The 19892-nt window shown below is 39.7% G+C and overlaps 1 protein-coding gene across 1 annotated transcript in view; it reads left to right on the top strand.

Moving 5' to 3' along the window:
- The window catches only part of LOC143346450 (retinal homeobox protein Rx1), a 68287-nt gene that overhangs the window by 20190 nt on the left and 28205 nt on the right, over positions 1-19892 (top strand). The window contains exon 2 of the mRNA XM_076774549.1: positions 10497-10729. Within this exon, the coding sequence (XP_076630664.1) occupies positions 10497-10729 (233 nt within the window). The remainder of the gene's footprint in view (positions 1-10496; positions 10730-19892) is intronic.

The raw sequence follows: 19892 nt of genomic DNA, 5'->3' as shown, positions 1-19892 counted from the left end.
GGAAACGTTTTGCTTTTAAATGACCCGAAACTGACAGACAGTCTACGGACTACCAGGATCATCGCGATGCGTGCAAAATCGGGGCTTCGATTCGATGGCTAGCAGGATCGATCGTTCATCCATTGAGAACGCATATCGACGAGTATTAATGGGACTTCTCGCGGTATCGGACGATAATAAAAACACCGGTCGAACGAGATGAACGAGGAGAGGACGAGGAGGAGGGCGGAATGGTAGCGTCCGCGGGATGGAAACACTTTTCGTGGATCGATACGTGCGTCAGATTAAAGAACGCGACAGGTGACAGTGGCTTTTACGAAGAAATTTCCGTCGAAACTTTGTGCCGCGCAAAGTGGCCATTGCGTTTCGTTCCGGAGATAAAAACCAAGAAAAGAGAGAAAGGGAGAGACACGAGCGGGCAGAAGGAGCCAGGGGAACAGGAGAAAATAAAGATCAGGGTAAACGAGTGTAAGGGAGAAAGAGAAGGCTAGAACGAGAGAGGGTCGACGAAGAGGTGCACCGGTGACGGTCCACGAGAAGACAAATTCTGTAATCCTCTTTGGTCGGCGAGCTAAGCCCTCTGTGTGACGGCATACCGTGTTCTTTCTCTTATTTCCACCTCTCGTTTTGCCTTTCCTTGTCTCGCCCTGTCCTCCCACGCCGATCAAGGAAATTAGATTTCGAATCGACAGCCGTGCTTAAGTATAAACGACGAAGCAACATCAAACAAGAATTCACCTGGACGGGGCGCGACGGGGAAGAGGATGGAGGATACTCCTCGCGTGGACGAAATCGTTGCCTCGACGAGGTGTTATTTATACCGATCGTCTATCGATGATTCGTGCACTGACAAGGTATACGAGTAGACCTTACACTTCATGGACTTCAATCTGACTGCCCTACCGACCTAAAAATTCGGAGGTGATTTTAGCGTAGTCTTCTCATGGATGGCAGTCAGTTAAGAAACTATTCACTGAATTAGGCAGACAGCTGTAGTGTACGGGTAAACACATATGAGTTGACTAGGGGAGGGTTTGAAAAAGGCAATCCTCCACTTATACATACTAATGAAAAGCCACCTTGTGTATGAGGTCTGGCGCTCCGTATAGCTTCGGGAATTCCAGGAAGAAGTACATAGTTGATTCTTATGGTCTTCTGCAATACTGAATGTACTTCAGTGAAATTTATTTATGTAGTAGAGCTCATGAATATGTACGAAAAAGTATTAAACAACATTTTCGTAGAGCATCAAACAAATTTATTAAAAATTAAAAACGAATTTTTAAATATAATCGACAGGGTGTAGGTGCCTAAATTTTTGGCGAAATTAAAAAGTTTCAAATCGTTCTGGAAAAATTATTTTTGGTTACGGGGGTTAATTACAATCATTTTTGGTGAATATACATACGTCATTTAATTGTTTCGTACTCGTGGCTAGCATAGAGGATCTCTTAAACATAATAAGCAATATTACTTAACTAACGAATGTTCGATTAGTCGTGTCTCTTTCCGTCGAGCTACCAGGATGCCATTCATTAATCCACCATCGATCGAATATGAGATTCTTGACTCGCAGGAATCATATTCGCTTGGTCGACAATACGTTCCGTGGATAAATTGAAAGGATCGTAGAGAAATGAACGAGATAACGAAGCTAAAGTGGCGACGAAAGAGGAACAGCGTATAAATAGAGTCGAATTTAATGTTCAGTGGTACAAGCGCTTCCGTTATCCGTATATCCGGCTTCCGATCTGTAGTTTTAGTTATTCATTTACCAAACACATAAGAATTTATATATTTTTAATTTGAAGTATTTCTAATAATATTTTTTTTAATTCATCGTTTAACTAGTGAACACATTTGCATTAATATTGCCGATGTAAAAGAGTTCGAAACGAATATAAGAAACTTCGAAAACTGTTTTTAATTTTGGAATTCCTATTAGGTTCATAATATTACAAATTTTATGCAAACCTAATCTTGTCTCCTATTTCACGGGTTCGTATGAAATTATGGTTCCGTACTGTCCTACACGTGATGCTATTTGTCACGTGTTCATACACGGGCACACGCTTTAACACACTTGCAACAGCTGACCTAACTTCTACATGATTTTTAAATCTATGGCTGGTTATCGCTGACATAATTATACGTCATTTTATCTTTATAAGAAGACTGATATCTTTATGATACGTATTTATAATTAGAGCAGTCAGGGACTGCCTCCGTGACTTTGGCACTCTGTGCAAATAATTTTAGCAACTCCATTTTATTCTTTATTATAAAATGCAATGCCTCATTTAGAAAAATAATCTTAAATACAATGAGTTCATTAACGTATAATATATTATACGTGATGTTGCATAATAATACACAAATATGATCGATTTATAAAAATGTAGATTTAATGGATTAATTTTGGGTGGTTTCTTCAATAAAATTGATGCTACTGCCAGATTTTACTACCTTTTTAATGGATAATATAACCATAAAGTATACAAATATCAAAATAGACTTAACATACAGAACTATAACTAGTTGTTTGTATCTCTCAAAATCGAGAAATGCAAGAAACTTAATAAATATCGATGGACAAGAATTTTTCCCCCACTCCTACTCTATGTTATAACCACCAGGAAAGTAAAGAATTCAGAAAATTTGAGACTTTAGTCACAATATACGATTAAATGTTAGTTATGAAATAACCGTGTGCTTTTTACATTTGAATTGAAGTTGCATTTCTTTTTGTCCAACCCGATGCAACACTAATCATCTGTGATTATTCGACTCTGTTCGATTTTTGGGAAACAAATCGTGTTGCATCGGTATTCACCGTTCACGATAGAGAAGAGATCGTATCGCGTTGGCGCGAAGCGGGTCCTAGTCCATTCCAGCTACTTAAGAGATTGACATGGGAAGATAATATAATGGACGAAGTGCCCGCAGAGGAATCGTGGCCTCCTGAATCGGGCACCGGCTCTAATGGGCCAACACTGATCGCTGATAAATTTCGAAACGCCACGGGCACCTTTTGATTCTTCTCCCGGGCCACTAATCGAGTCAAAGAATCGATTAAGGAAGATAATGAAATCGCGTGAATGTGTTTGTCTGGATCGAAACGACGGAGCACGTATTGCTTACCGATTTACTGGCCACTTGTGAAATCACTCGAGCATCCACCAACGAAATCGGTGTGAAATCAATGAAATCGCTTTGATACAATTTTTAAACCACAGAGAACCCTTTTAATTTAAAAAGAAACTGGCTGAATGTATTGTAAACATTGGATTTTTACGTAATTAGACAAGATTGGAGTTTTGTTATTAAATAAAAAAAATGTGGTTTCGAAGAAAATACAACCAAAATTTGTAGTTTAGACATTTCTGTAAATGTTTCTAATTTTACAATTTACAGTTGATTAATTACTCTTGCACTATACGTGGATAGCCTGCAAAGTCACAACAAGACTCGCATGTGTATTTTGTCTGTTGATTTTGTATGTCTATATGCACGAAGGGTTCGCTTCTCTGTAAGATACATATGACGGCCATCTTGGTTCTTGCAGTGTTGATAAGTCTCTACGTACACTCTTGAGTCCATAGTCGTCATAATATATAATTAGTAATGTAATATTACTGTCATTTGCAATCGGTTCACGTACTTGCTATTTTTAGGATTCTTACGATACGCGAACAAATTTTCGTTGTTGTCTTTCACTTAAGAATGTTATTACTTCTACTGTTACCGAATGCGTCGCTGAACCAATTTCTGACTGTCACACGTTGCCAAATATTTGATAAGAAAAGCCAAAATAATATTTTATATTATTTTTATTATCTTTGATTGTAAGTTCCATAGAGTTCTGTATGTAATTTATACACGGTTATCGCATATATATTTGCCAATCGGTGGGCAACGTGTTAAGAGTCAGCCATCCAAAGAGCAACTATTCGCCATGTTTGTTCCTCTCGAAGCGGAAGCAAAAACGTTCCGACATTTACATGGAAAAGTGAAAATTCGCCTCTAATGCCGGACGCTCGACGCCGGATCCCGATTCTCAATTAGGCTAGGAAAACTTTCGCTTTGCGACGCGGTGTCGCCTTTAATCCACGAAAACTCGAGCCACTTCGAACGGTACATTGGGTGCTCTCGATATAACGCAACGGCGACGGCGCACCACTACTCTGCACCTGCCTCGTAGAATTTAATCACGATGGTTACTCTGTCCGACCGAAACCAATTATTGCGCAGACGTACCCACACAAGCGTGCGCGCGCGCGCGCTTACACCGCCCATTTATGCGGACATTCTATACTCGCCTACGTAAACCGTCATATCCCCGTATGAATATAATATATCCACATTAATTGCACTCCGAACGCATGGAAACTCTCTATTTATCACCGACAAAATCCCCGAATAGCTAGCTTGGGAAATTTGTACGAAAGCAACCTTTTGGAATCGCTGTTTTTTCCAACCGCCACAGGTCACACGGTATTTCCGGTTTGGTGCCATTTTTGCACGTTTCAAGTATGTTGAAAAGTCGTTGCCATACTTTCAAGTTTCACAATTATCTTTTGGATAATTTAAATATATCTTTGTAATAAAATTCGTCGCTTTATTATCTTCGGTGTTTTTGAACGATTTTTCACTGAGAGAATTTTTCATTATACGAAATAAACAGAAATGAAATGAGACAAGGTCTGGTGAATACAGGGGTATTTTAGCTGCAATCATTTTTGTCCCATCGTTAAACGTTATGGGGTCGTGCCTTATCACGGTGGAAAACAATTTCTTTTTTAAATATGATTTATGCCCATTTCTTTTACTTTATCCAGTCGTGAACAGTATTTTTCGCTATTAATCGTCTGATTATGCAGTAAGAGGATATAGTAAAGTAAAATATATTAACCCTTTGCACTCCAAGAATTCATTTTAACCCTCTATGGGCCCGTGTAACTTTCAGGTCACATGTTAATATATCGACATTTTACTAAATAATTTTAGTTTTCTCACAAGATTATTTAATGTTTCTGAGATAACTAATAACTAGACTGCGGATGTTTATGCATTTATGGGAAATTTAAATTTTCAAAAAACTACAGAATGCACTTAATATGCCAAAATATAAGAAATGTTTCAAGTTAGATACAAATTATTGTATTTAGGGGTTGAGACAACCCTCTATAAAGTTCCCATTTCATTAATTCTATTAATAAAAATACGAATTTGCATAAAGATCCGCAGTCTACTAATAACAATATTAATACTAATATACAATATAAGTAAGTGGTTCGTAAGTTTATATTCAAGAAACAAATTCGGCCCATAGAGGGTTAATAGAAGTACACCAGCTACTTGAATGCAATTTTGTCATGTCATTTTAAAAAATATTAAAATTGTCCTTTTTCTTCGCGGCTGGTTAAAACCAAATAGATTTACATTTTCTAAATCCTCGATATTGTTTTTGGTCGGAAACGGAGCCTCGATTACCGATAGTATGGAAGATTATTGTAAACAGGCGACACTTTTGGATATTTTCTTTTACGCTAGGACAGGGACTCGACAGTTCCATTTGCGAGTCGTCGATCGTCGATGATCCATGGTTCGCAACTTTTTGACCAATCACGCGAGATCGAGCTTCCGACACGAACCCGTTACCCTTTCCGGGGGAGGAAAGGTTTCTCGCAGGCGCGATACGTTTAGTCGTAATTCAATTTCTGACGCGCGTCTATCATCGCGAGCAATGCGAATTGGAGCGGAAGTCTCGGACCGAAACAACCGCGGGATTGTTACTGCTTATCAACGTTACAATTCTCCGGAGTACAGTTTTAATAAGTCTTCGAACACTATTATCAAGCGCGTGTTATTGCAAAACAATTTTAAATTTAACGGTTTTTTTACAAGTATTTTTTACTTCTTTCAATCTCTGGATAACTTTACTCTTTCGACGACAGAATTGTTGAGGGTTGTTTTAACCCTCAGCCACGACGCAAAAGGGTAACCCTGGGTCTCCTCGGACCCTCACTATTCGCCTCTATATTGAATACTGATAAGAACTGCGTTTGCATAGCAGGCGCTGCAACTATTGCAAGATGCATACAAAATAGAGATTAGAATTAAATAAAAATATTCAACTTGAACAGAGTTCAAAACTAGTAAGAAAATACGCATAAACCATGGGGTACAAGTGAAAATAACCGAATCGTTGGAAAACATGAAAAATGTCTGAAGCCACGAAGAGTTAATCTCGATCCATCGAGGTACTCTAGGGTCGAAAATCATTGTCTTCTAGAACAGAAGTCCCTCTCCGGGGCAACGTTAGAGCCTGAAGGAAGAAGGGTGAAGGAGTCTTGTCTGGTAGCGTGGATACACACAAGCACAGTGGGGGTGGGCGAAGGAGAGAGCCAAGGACCGAAGGAGGACGATGGTGTTGGCACTCTCGGGGGCCATTATTGATTGTTGTTGATAATTAGCCGGTACAGGCGCGTCAATCACGAGGCAAGGCGAGGTTATTAGGCTGTTGGTTAGCACCGGGCCGTTGCCGCACAGACACACGGGAACACGCAGAATACGTGCTCGTTGCGCAGCTGTCCGTGTATGTTCGGGAACGCCGCCATTGAGCCACCCGATTACCCCCCACAATTCGATCTAATGCGCTACGCTGCGACGTGAGAGAAGGTTAATTATGCAGTTAATGAGAGCCTGAATATATACACCCCACGGGGTGTCGGGATGCGCCGGCGAAAAGAGAATCATTTGGAGCCCGGCTGGATTCGATTGTTGAATTTGGTTATGGATGAGGAGCGCCGGAAAATGGTCTTCCATTCTCTTTCCGTTTCAAATTAGCCGCGTTAGACAATCGACGATATTCAATGGGGACCATTCTGCGCGGTCTGGGGGATACAGACCGCTGATTCCGGGCCTCCAGAAGCTTATAGTCCCTGACAAATTTATAAGGACACTAACGCAGGCATAGTTAACTTTATTTTCCAAAGTAAAGGAATGCTTGATAAAAAGAAAAATACAAGATGTTTATAGTGTCATAGTACTATCAACGAATAATAGTGGCCATATTACCCACAGTTTCTCCAAATTTATTCCAAATTCTTGTATAAACCCTGGTTGTTAAGCAGATTGTCTAATTTTGAATAAATCGTTTTACAAAAGTCGTGCAACTTTGGTATATCGTATCTCCAATGTGACCTATCACAAACAATTTTAAAATGTCACGTCTTGTTCATTTATAGGTAACAGAAAAACGATAATTTCAATTGTCTTGTCAAGTCTATTTTGAAAAGTCTATTCCAGGTCTATTTAAATGTTCTGTAAAACGAAATCTGATAAATTCACATGTAAATATACCTATTAGTATTATACAATCAATGCAAACGAAACAAAAAATGATTACTTCTAACTACTGCATTTCTGATTGAAGTTTTTGCCTCTGGAAGTTGGAGAGCTATTAGTAGGAGCTAAGCTGATTTAAAACTAATACTGGAGCGACTGATTCTGAATAGAATTCAGATTTAATAATCGGAAGTTTTGTAAAGGTTATTTTACTATTGGTGTTACGATCTCGTACTGCATAAAATAATGATTAGTAGAATTCTAGTGAAAGCTAAGAGAGCTAATTTGTAACTAATACTGGAAAGCTGTTGAAAATGTTGGTTTACTATTTGTCAAAGTTTCGTATCGCTTAAAATAGTGATTAACAGAATTACGTACTATTATAAAATGGTGTACAATCTTTGTAGGTATAGTATTTAATCTCGAGGATCGGTTTGTAGTGGGGAGAACCCCCGTAAGCTCGTGCGGTCCCGCAGAATCAATTTCTTGTTTGATAACGGGCGTTCATGTTCTTGGATATTATAATAAGGACGGATAATGCAGGAGGCGGCGGTAATTTATAGCGAAAATGACCGTGTAATAGTCTGTCGAAAGTGCAGGTTACGCGGTTACCTGCTGCAAGTTATTTAGTGACGGCGAAATGTCGCGCCAAGAAACGAGCTACTTGTCGCTTAGCCAGTGATGCTGTAAATCCTCTGAAAATTAGCAGGAACGAGAAATCTTTCCGACTCCTTTTATTGGTCTTTTAATATTCGCAATTGAATATCCACGATGAAGGTTTTCCGATGAAGTTGATTACTCTGATATTCGTTTCGTTCGTAGAAATTGTGCGCCAGAACGTCGAGCTACCTCGTTATCGTCTCGAAATTGACAGTTTTGCGACTGATAAACGAAGTTTTGCTCAAGTTTAATCGTTTAAAAATATAAAATCGAACGTTCGGGAAATTATGATTTGAAAAAAAAATTAGCGTTTTATTTCTGCCTTGTTTTTTCAACGACGCGAGGAACCGCTGTTTCAGAGAAGGATTTGCTATGAGCTGCGCGACGCGACAATCAAAAATGGTGTTTATCCCTTTTCGCAGCTCGTACCTTAATTTCCGTTGCGTAACTGCGTCGACAAGTTGATTTATACGGTAAATTGCCAAGTTCTGCGGATTATGGAACCTCTCGTTTCGCGAAAAAATGTTATACCCACGCGCGTATTCTCGTTTCAGGACGTTGAGCACCACTTTCGATTCCCTAATAGCGAGAGAAGAACTTTAACACCTCTATAAAAAATTATAAATGTTTTTTCAAAAACCAATTAACCAAACAAAAAAAGAAAGAATACACATCAACTATAGGACAATGGATAGATGAATAAGAGCGATTATCTTTTTTACATGATGCTTGAAAAATGAAAGTAAATTAGTTAAGGGAAAACTTTTCGAAGTAATAAATTTTGCAGCCTGTTATTTCGAAATGCGTCACCCGATGTATAACCGCGCGTGTCAGTGCATACTGGAAGTGTTCAATCTTTTTCAACCTCACACTCTCTTATCGGTCGTGTGATTTTTACGGAAACCTTGTCACATTCGTTGAGTATTTTATCGCGAATCCCACGGACGGAATAAAAATACCTAAATACGATTTTCAATTATTGTAATTCGTGATTTCGTCGGTGCTCGATTAACAGCTTTCGTTCTGCATTTCCGACGTTGCGTTCGATTGACAGAAAATTACTAAAAATTAAGATTCTACGTTCAGAGAAGTAATTTCGAACGCGTAACTATCGAAACGGATAATTAATTGTTCTCGTAGGATAATATTCCAGGCGAAAACTTGCAATTTGGCGTGTGCATACTTTGATGCCCGGGCTTCATTACGCGCCATTACAGCTCTTGTAATAGCCGCCGTGTTATGCGTTGTATAATAGAGGAAATAATTACAAGTTCGTGTAAATCAATAATCGTCGAGAGGCCACGGTGTGGTTTAAAATTAAACAACGCCCAAACGGGGCCATTAAACCGGTCCGTGTTAGGAAATCTCTCCGCGTGTGAAATTGATCTTTTTGCATTTGTAATTGGTAGACGGTATCGTAAAAGGATTACGCGTCTCGACACGACATGTGTCAAAAATCCACGTTCGTTTCGTACAGTCAAATGTAACTTACAAAAAAGAACACAAAGAAGTCTAATCTAATCCAATCTTCTGATTATAACCTTCGTGTACACCAGTCGTAACTTATTATAAATTTATTCACCTTAGTTTTCTAGTTTACGTCCTGCCACTTACAATATACATTCGTCTGGAAAGAGTTTCGTTATAAATCGTGAAATTTTTGTATAAACGAGCTACACTACATTTCGTCTTTGAAACATTACACGTTTTAATGCAAATATTCACCTATTTCATTTCAATTTTAAAAACCTGGACAAATATAACTTCGAGAAAAGTATGTTACTAATTATAATACTTTCTTCTTATCGTTAGAAACAAATGAGATACTTATGGTGTTCAAGTTAGTTAGGACATCCTGTACATTGTGTACACTCGTATATTTTAAATAGAAAATATTTTTCATTCTGTTCTTTCGACAAGATATTTATTATAAGTCGAAGAATTCTAAAATTCTGAAAAGTCTGCTTATAAGAGTACGTAACCATTTTACCTTGACAGTAAATAATTGTTTGAAAATATTTCACTCCGGACAAATGGAATATTTGTAACAGTTTGGGACTGGTCTTTCCAGAATTAATACTAACTTTATTCAACAACTTATTTTGGTGAAACAACGCTTTCTTCGAGGGTTGATTTCACCCCCTGGAACAGTATTATGACATCGAATAATAATTTTATTTATACACGCATGGTTGACGAAATAAAAATGTTCTGAATATTAGGTCAGTGAAGTTTCTCGTAGTAGACTGTGAAGTGAAATACCGGAAAAAGGGAATTGATCTTTTTGTAAAGCGACAGAAATCACGGATCGACGCGAAATCCATGGTTGTACGCGTCGGACAAGCGTTGGCAACACTTGTAATGGCTACCATTATACGCGCATAATAGAGGTAATAGCTGAGACTGGATAAATCGATCACCATTACCGTACCTATTAACCGTAACGACCGTTTCCGAGGAGACCTGACCACTCCCGTGGGTTCCAGGTGAGAACAGCTGCAACTCCACCGGCGGCGGCAGCGACGAGGAACTCGGGACAGGCTGCGGGGACGATTTAAACGGGAACGGCGGCAAGAAGAAGCATCGTCGAAACAGGACGACCTTCACCACTTACCAGCTGCACGAGCTCGAGAGGGCCTTCGAGAAGTCTCATTATCCGGACGTGTACTCCAGGGAGGAACTCGCCATGAAAGTCAATCTTCCGGAAGTCCGCGTCCAGGTGAGTTACTCGCGTCGTCTGTAGAAAACCGGGCTCGGTGCGTCACAATTACCGATAGCTCGCGTTTCTTCGAGTTTCGTTCGATTATATAATCAGTGGACGTCTGAAAATATGATTTGTCACACAGGAAGGTGGAAACGTCCAGGAATAGAACGCTAAATCGCCTCATTTTCTTCATAAAATCTGGTACAAATATCGTTCCTCACGTTATGACTTTTAATCTCGAGGGATTTCTTCCAAAGGAATTTCTAAGAAACGTCCAGTTATTTTGTCGAACCACTCGCGAATATTTTTTCCCTTCGTGGTCTTCCATTTTTGGAAAATGGAAAATAGGAATATCATTTTCGTTTATTTTTGAATTAAGTCAGTTTCAAAATCGAAAGGCATTTTATTATTTTAAATGGATTTTCTTAAAATGCAATTCACATTCATAAAAAAACACATTATTGATACATTACTGAATTAAAGTTCGTTTCCACTCGGTTTTGGCTGGAACAACGAACGTTCGTACATTTTTAAATAATCGGTTCGCGTGGTCACGCGACTAACGAAGAATTAACTCGTTAACCCTCACGACACCACGAGGCCGATCGTGTTACCGTCGACGATGCAACGAAAAGAAACGAGCCCTCGTAAAAGGAATAGCTTGTATCGAGCCCGCGATTCGTGGGCTTCAACGTTTATTAAAATCCCTCGTAACTCGCCACGTTGCTCTTTAAACTTCACTCATAATTTGCCATCGACCCTTTAACGCGACGTGGCCAGTAATTCACGCAAATCGAATCTCGCTCTATTGACTTTTATATTTGGCATGAAAACAGTATCGAACAAAAAGAGAACGAAAATAAAACTAACAGCCTCGATGCGCTTGTACACCGAAATAAATATTCCCTCGATCGATGACAAATGAATGTCCTCGGCTATTAAGAGTAATCACTAATAGAAAACTTGCTATCTTACAAAGAAAAAATTTGATGACTCTCTTATTTTAACCCACAGTGAGGTATGAATAAAGGCCCTTGTTAAGAATTATTTTAAAAACTTGTGTCCAGAAATATTCAAGCTTGATATATTTTAAAACACTCCTTAACGTCCTATTATTTTTTGAGGGAGATTAAAAATACTTTATAAGGGTAATTATTTTCTGTGTTACTTGAACGAGTTAAAAAAAAACTAATCGACTTTGCAATGTCCCGTCTCGGACAGAGTTAAATTTCGAAATTGATTTTCTCAAAAACGAAGTCTCCTGCGAACAAATTCTATTGCGGCGTCTCTGTCTTATTTTTCCCTGTAAAATCGCCCCGTGTGCGATCGTAGCACTAATCACAGAGTATTTACGTTACGATTCGATTCGTATACGACCCGCGCCGCAATAGCAAAATGAAAATTGGCCAAAATGGGCTCGACAAACTCGCTGTAAATTGTATCGCGTTGTACGCTGATATTTCGTGTGTCCTTAAAGGATATTATTATCCCAGGCCAATGAATATCTATTTATCTCTCTCGAATTCAGCGGATACGAGTGTCGTGGCCGCTTGAGCGCGATCGCGCGCGCGACGAGGGGGGGCGGGTTAATGGTAGCGTTTCCGTGCAAACAATCGGAACAGCAATCGCCGCCTGACGCTGGCCCGACGTATTAAACTAAATTAAATTAATTATGTGCGTGACAGCGATAAAAGCACGCAGTCGCATGCGACGACGCATCGATTAGACTCCCGGGGGCACGCTTGCCGGGCGGTTGCACGCCGCCGTAGTTCACTGCGGCCCGGATAATAACCTGCCCGCTAGCAGCCTTTACGAGCACCTGCTTTTTTGCCTGTCGAAGCGCGGAATTGATTTTTCACTCGGTTTTCACATCGTCCGTTCGATTGCCCGGGAACCCGGGGACACGTTCCGACTGTTCCGGCATCGGGGCGATGTTATCGACGCTTCAACGTGCCATCTACAGTAATGATTCTTAAAACGAACATCGATCCAGGCTTGGCACGTTCATCTTTCGTATAACAGACGGCGAAATTCGACACCAGCAGACATTTATACGCAACGATATCGTCGAGCCTCAGAGTCGCCTTTATCTTCTACCGACGGCCGTAATCAAATAAAAAAAAAGCGTCTTTTATACAAATCGTCGGCTCGTATCGTTTTTTAAGTACCTTCAGAGGGATCTCTCTAGTTGGAGGGATAGAAATGCTCAACTTGCGAATCATGGCTGGTTCATTTTAAGAATCAGCACTGAACGTTGCTCATACGACTTGCAAAACCGAAAAACTCCGGGAGGGTTACGTTTGAGGGCTCACCGTAACGAGTAGAAACTCGATAGCTAGTAGGGCGATCATCGAAGCATCGAAGCGATACGTTAAATCTGGAGTGCACCAGGTACGATGTAAAAAGCGTACGCGAAGTATTACGTTAAATTTTTTTAGTTTGGAGCAATCTGTATATCGTAACTAATTGAAGTGTATTACGTTTTAGTTACTTTTTCAATACAAGCCCTTCTCGAGGCAATTTATTCAAAGACTTTTTTGGTCCAATTCATAGATTAAAAGTATCAAAAAAAAAGACAAGGTATACATATGTTTGAAGTATCAAATGAAAGTCAAATTCGAGTACGTATTTATCTTATTGAATTTGTAGTATGAAACATTTCTATTAATGTATTTCCTTTCCTGTCTGATTTAAATTCCATCGAATGCCAAGGGTGAAGTTGACCTTAGAATCAAAAGTTTACCAGAATTGAAAGTAAAAAGTAGTCCGTGAAAAGAAGAGTTAGATCATATTTTGTTTAACAAATACTATTTTAAATAAAACCATAACAAGACGAGGTACCAGAAAGTCTATGAAAACGAAATTACCACTCCCCGTATCAGTCTCAAATGCCCGGGGGGCGAATCGCGAAGAATGCGCTTAATCGATAGGAAAGAAAACGGTAGAGGAAAGTGACACGATAAAGCGTCCATTGGATGAAGCGCGATCGCGTGAAAAGGACGAAGGATGAACTCGAAGGTGTTCCCCTCTGTTGGAGAGTCGCAATTAAAAATTTTAATTGCGTTTAAAACCTGCCGGCGCCCACCGTTCTCGTTCCACCTTTTTTTTTTTTTTTTTTTTTCAATTTTCTCCAGGGGGTTGGCGTACCTTCTGTCTCTCTCTCTCTCTCTTTCTCTCTCGGTCTATCGTTTATTTTGCTGCCCTTTCCGCGGCAGCCGCTTCTCCCGTCGACTGAAAACCGAGGAGCTGGAAGGTCGAAGAAGGGAACGCCAGTACGCCCCTAAGGTACACCTAATCGCTTAAGCTTATTACGCGAGCAGACAAGGCGAAGGAATCAGCCGTGTGCTCCTCTCGAAAAGTGAGAGAGAAACGGAGGGAAGGACCGAGAAGGAGGGAAAACTGCATGCTGCGAAACAGAGAGGCGGACGCACGTTCGGTTTCATCATTTTTAATTGATAGCGCACGCCAATCCTATCTGTCGGATTTATTAGGCCGCTCGACGAGATGGTTTTGCGGAGCGGCGAAGGGGGGGAGGCGATAGCGAAGGGAAAACGGAGCTTTTATTGGACAAACCGGGTTGTTTCGGTGGTAGGGGCCCGGTCGGCGGTCACCGTAGCCCGATTGCGACCGGGAAAGCGCGTTTTCCAGATTTTCATGCATCCCCTGCCGCATATACGCCAGATTGATTGCGGGGATTAACGCTGTTTTCTCGCGATAATTATCATCCGGAGTGCGGAGATTTTATTGGATGCGCCCTGCGCGCCTCGGCCGATATCGAAACGTCGAATTGCTTATTAAGCTTGTTATTGTTACTCACGACTGTTACTGCTGGAAACGCGTGATCAGCATTTGAGTTGGGTCGGAAAATCGCGCGAGGAAACGATCCTCCGAAGCTGTGATCGCGTACTTTGTTAAAACAAGTTAAAAGGACCTTCTATTAATTAACTTCCGTGAGACAAATATGTACATATTTATTTACATAGAAAATGGTTAGATGCATCACCAGGTAAAAAGTAAATCGTTCCATCGAAAACGAACACAGAAGTTGCATGGAAATCTCAGAAACGCCATGATTTAGAACCAAGTTACGTTCATTTTGAGATGTCCCCCTTGAAACAGAGAGACTTCCATCCGAAACATTTTTTTTAAACGTCACTAGTTTCAGATATAGTAGTAAAATTACCTTCAAATGATCTTAAATATGTACTGCGTGCCCGTGAGAAATTGGTTAGCGGGACGGCGCAAGGGACAAGGGAGTACTTCGCTTTAAAGTAGAGTGGGGAGCCAATCAGACCCGCATTCCTCTCGCTAGCCAACTTCTCGCAGACGCACAGTACAATCCAGAGTATCGCCAATTGGATTGTTATCTTCGATACCTCTGTTGCTTTCGACGATACGAGAAAATGTTAAAAAAAGAAAATACGTAATATATTTTTCCCCAAAGTTGTAGGGATTTTAAAAATAGAATTGCACAGTCTCGTTCGTTGTTTTACAACTCGTATTGAGACGAATAGATAGACGTAACAAAATGCTTCGATGAAACGTATCAAAATTACCCAATGAAGTATGGGATAATATAATATAATAAAGTAGGATACGCGATCGATGGAATTTTTACGTTTGAGAAATTCGAAAGAAAAAAGTAAGAAACGAGAATGATTTAAAAGAGGCGTTATAATTAATGCCAAAGGCATGCGCAGAAAATATTGCACACCTATTTTGCATTTAACAATTTATAAAATCGTGCATTTACTAATTCACTAATTCTATACGTTAGAAGGCGCCGAAGGATAAAGTTCGTTTTGATATATCGCATGAATGTATGAAGATATTTGAAGAAAAGGTGTGCCAATACTTTTTTTACCCGCTGCAGCTCGATTGAGAATTATTGAACGTTCGTTTCGATTCCCCGATTGCCGTGCTCGGTGAATTCCTTTTTCCATACTCGGAAACATATATTTCCTTTCCGTTCCTCTGTTCGTCATCCGCAAAAAGCTCATATCGAAATTGACAGCTGAACGAGCTAAATGAAACGTACGTGTGTTCGCTTAATATGCCGGACTTAAGAGACATTTGATTTTTGCCGCGAAATAATTCGCGTCCGCCTGGTTCGAGCTTTATATTACGCACGTTTATACGTGTTTATATTTAACGAGAAGCAAACGATAATCATTGTTGCGAGTTAGAATCGTCCGATACGTAATTATCGTGCGTTATACTTTGTCACGCGATTCGCAAGTTTCAGGAAGAATGGAAAACATGACTGACCGTGTCGATTCGCGCCGAATGACTAGTTCTGAAATCAATACTAGGGAGAGCTTAGCTGGAAACACTTAACGAAATTAACTCCGTTGGAACACCTGCTGGGATAATTATCGCTTTATAGAATTCTCCGTATGCACAACACGAAATTAATTGGCGAAGTATAAAGCACGAAGTGGGAGGTTTAGTAAACAGTTGAAAGGAATTGAGTAGTATGTATAGCAATTTGTTAAATAGTAATATTCAGAATCTGATGTTATTAAGAATTTGTAGAAACGTATTGTTTCTTTTAAATGGGAGGCGACATGTATTAGCAATTTATTAATAGTTCAGAATCAAAAAATGTTACTCAGAATTAACAATATTGGAGAAACTTTAAAGTCATTTTACCTCGCACGAAAGATATTTTTTATTGCGACTAAGATGTGGCCATGTAGGTAATATTGTCCGATACAAATGCTATATTTATCAATAATATAATATCAGTCTAATTACTGGATACTAGATTTCGATAAATGTTACGAATAACAACTAAAAATATTCAATTCGTTCGTAAATTAGGCCACGAACGAAAGCTAGTTTACGAACGTATCTAAAATTTTGATTCGTCATTCGTGAATAAAATTTGCCCGATTCTGCTCGAAACATCGATCGAGTATTTATTATTTGATACGCTCCAGAAAGTGCAATAAAATTGTCTACATATAGTTCGTTTCTCGCGACAAACGAATGTTTACACACAACTCGGCGACGTGCATCGAAGACGTTAAACGAATAAATCAGTCAAATTTCTCGTTTGTGTCGCGACCTACATTTCACCCAATTTCGTAACGTTCTCGAGGGGAAAAAGATTGTCGATAATCGAGCATCGCGATGTATTTTACGAGGGCTCGCGATATTGCAAAATGCAAGAAAGCGAGGAAACGATTCGTGGATCTATCGATCGACACGCGCGACGGAAGCCCATTATCTAAGAAGAACGCGACGATCGCGAGATCGCGGCGCGGCCGTCGATGACATTTCGCTCGTAGGAACGCGGGGGTGGAGCTGTATTTTCCCTCTGACCGCCGCGAATGGAATCGACAACGGCGGAGGGCACGACGAGGAGGGCGGAAAAAAGCGGGCAGATTGATTTTTCGTGGTAGGCCAACTAATTTGGAGTCGAGAGAGAGATAGAGATAGAGAGAGAGAGAGAAACGGTCGGACGCCCAATCGTTCAGCGCGCTCGGCCGCTCGACGATTGCCAATTGGAAAAATACTCCAATTCGATTACAATTTTTTTCGACGCTCGCACACCACGCCGCGGAAGAATTTCAAACCGCTCGCCTACGACGGGAAATACATTCGTCGAGTTTGATCAGGCGATGGGGGGAGGAGGGGGGGAGGGGGGCCTGAAAGCGGGAAGGATGCGAAACTAATATCGAACCTGCAATCGTTTCTGAAAGCTTTTGAGAGCGCAATTTAAAAGCGATCTTCCCTGTTTTCGTTCCATTTACAAAGAAAATCCGAATAGCGACGGGGGCCGTGTCTACGGGTGGAAAAAATATTTTTCGACGACGATTGAAAATTATTTGCGCGTACCAGAAAATATTGCACGTTGGAAAACTCGTTGGGTCGTAGCTACATATGAAAAATATAAATATTCTTTTTTATTACTGAAATATAGAGAAGTTAATGTAAGCCATTTATCGTATGCTTCCGCGTATTTGAGCATTGAAAACTTATTAGCAAGACTGTACGTTCCTTGGAAGAAATATAGCGCAAAAATGATCTGTAAGTGAGGTAGTTGAAAATATCCTAAGAAATCAAAATTTATTTAAGTATACTGCTTCGTTGGTTTTCTAGTAGTTTCTACAAATTTACTCTCGAGAAGAGCCTGAAACTAAGGCTGAAGTGTTGAGAAAATAATTAAATTTAGCGTTTCGCTCTCTAAACCTAACTAATCGTTACAATACGATGGCTTCAAACGTAAAAACGTAAACGTATCAACGTTTGATGACGTCGTTATCGTTAAATCAAGCTCCGATTAAAAAAGCACACCGTTACTCGGAGACGATGATAATCGGTCGGAGCAAGGTCTAGATCCAGTGGTCAGCAACCTATAACCCACAGGTCAAGCGGTAACCCACGATGCCATAATAACTGACCCATCAACTATTTACCGATACATTACCTAAAAAGTATCGCAAAAAGCATCGAACGATAGTCTCTTGGAAATTTGTTTTCAGATTAAATAATTTTTGTATAAGATTTCGAAAGCAGTTTTCTTTTTATAACAAAGCTCCAATGAATAGAAGAAAACCGTTTGACTCTATAATATTTTGAGTTTTTCTGCATTGAAAATCTACCAATAGTCTACTTTTTAAGTTATATTTTGTGGAAAATTATCTTATTAAAAATATTGGTCATAGTTGCTAGAAAGATTTAACTGTTCGAAAGGAAAAGAAGTTTCTTTACAGTGTTTGAAAATAATACAAACCCCAAGTGACTAAAATCGCGCTGTATTTTTCTCTGAGCCGTTCGACATGCAACGAAAGGATTTTATCAATTAGTCGAGCAGGAAAATCATCCTGAAAACGAAGCAAAGGCGTGCAAAATAAAATAATTTATCGCCATGTCGGCATGGAAATCTCGTTCAAAGACAAAGAGACACGTCCTACGACTATTTTCTTGCGCGTAAACTTCGTTAACAACATTGTACGGGACTACTCCATGAACTATTAACTCCCGTTTGTAACAATAATTTCAACATCGTTTCATGGAGAAACAGCTTTTGATCTTTTCGACACTGTACTCGCCTTTACTTTGTAACATAAATTGCGAACAATTATGATGAAGCTAATATTGCGTTGTACATATGATAATCTAAACGGAAGGCTCAAGAATTGAGAAAATAGATACGAGTGCTTGTTTGTTAACAGAAATTGAAGATATCGTTAATTTATGTAAGCTTTATGAAAACTACCATAGCTTTTTCTAAGTGAGTTTTCAACAAATGAAGATTAAGGTAGAATCGATACTTATGTTCACTCTGCAAGCAATAGTGGATTCAAATTATCACGCAAATTATTTTACAATAACCAACGTCTACAAATTATCGTATGTATTTTGCAAACTATTTCTCAGGAATAAAACTATCAGGATTTCCTGCGTAGCAACATTGATCTAATAATAGAGTTACCGAAGCTCTAATAATAGTCATTCAATTTGCTCCTAACCCTCGCCCAAACTGAATATAAAGTTCAGTAAAGCGAATTATAATGTGAAATCTACAGAAACCAGTTCATTAACATACATTGCGGAACCAACCACTTCATCAAACGAACTTCGGTTTACATACCTAACACGTATGTACATCAACAGGAGAACATTAATATTTATATTTTTTTATGAGTTAATTTGGATCATTCTAGATCGAAAACTAGTTGGTAGTTGGAAATATTGGAATTCGATCATTATATATACAATTTTACAACGTGAGGGCTATGTGAACGTCGAATTTAAACCTTACATCTTACATCATAGGAATTCCAACTATAGTTTTCGTTTAGTTTCGATACGAGTGCTCTGCTAAAATTTCTTCCATCAATTTTATCAAATATCTTTACTAGAATCACCTATCAAAATTAACAATCCCCCTTTATTATTTCGAAACAGGCGTTAATTAGTCGTTTGGAAGGGCGATCGATTCGTCGTGATCTCGAAATCGCCATCGAAACCAACGAAATCGGTCAGGCGGCTGCTTCTTCCGCGGCAACGACGTTTATCGGGCCGTTTAATTCGGTTTTATTAGGAGGGAGGAGGGGAGGGGGCAGAGGGCGAAATCGTGATCGTTAGCGCCGACACGAGGCCGGCACGAATCGCAGGTGACTGTCTGGGTTAGGCGCACCTATATCTACGGGGTGTCAAATTAGTC

Source organism: Colletes latitarsis, chromosome 10 (assembly GCF_051014445.1).
Source record: "Colletes latitarsis isolate SP2378_abdomen chromosome 10, iyColLati1, whole genome shotgun sequence".
NCBI classification, from domain to species: Eukaryota; Metazoa; Arthropoda; class Insecta; order Hymenoptera; family Colletidae; genus Colletes; species Colletes latitarsis.
The sequence above is the reverse complement of the archived record's forward strand: the minus strand, read 5'-3'. Positions and strand labels throughout refer to the sequence as shown.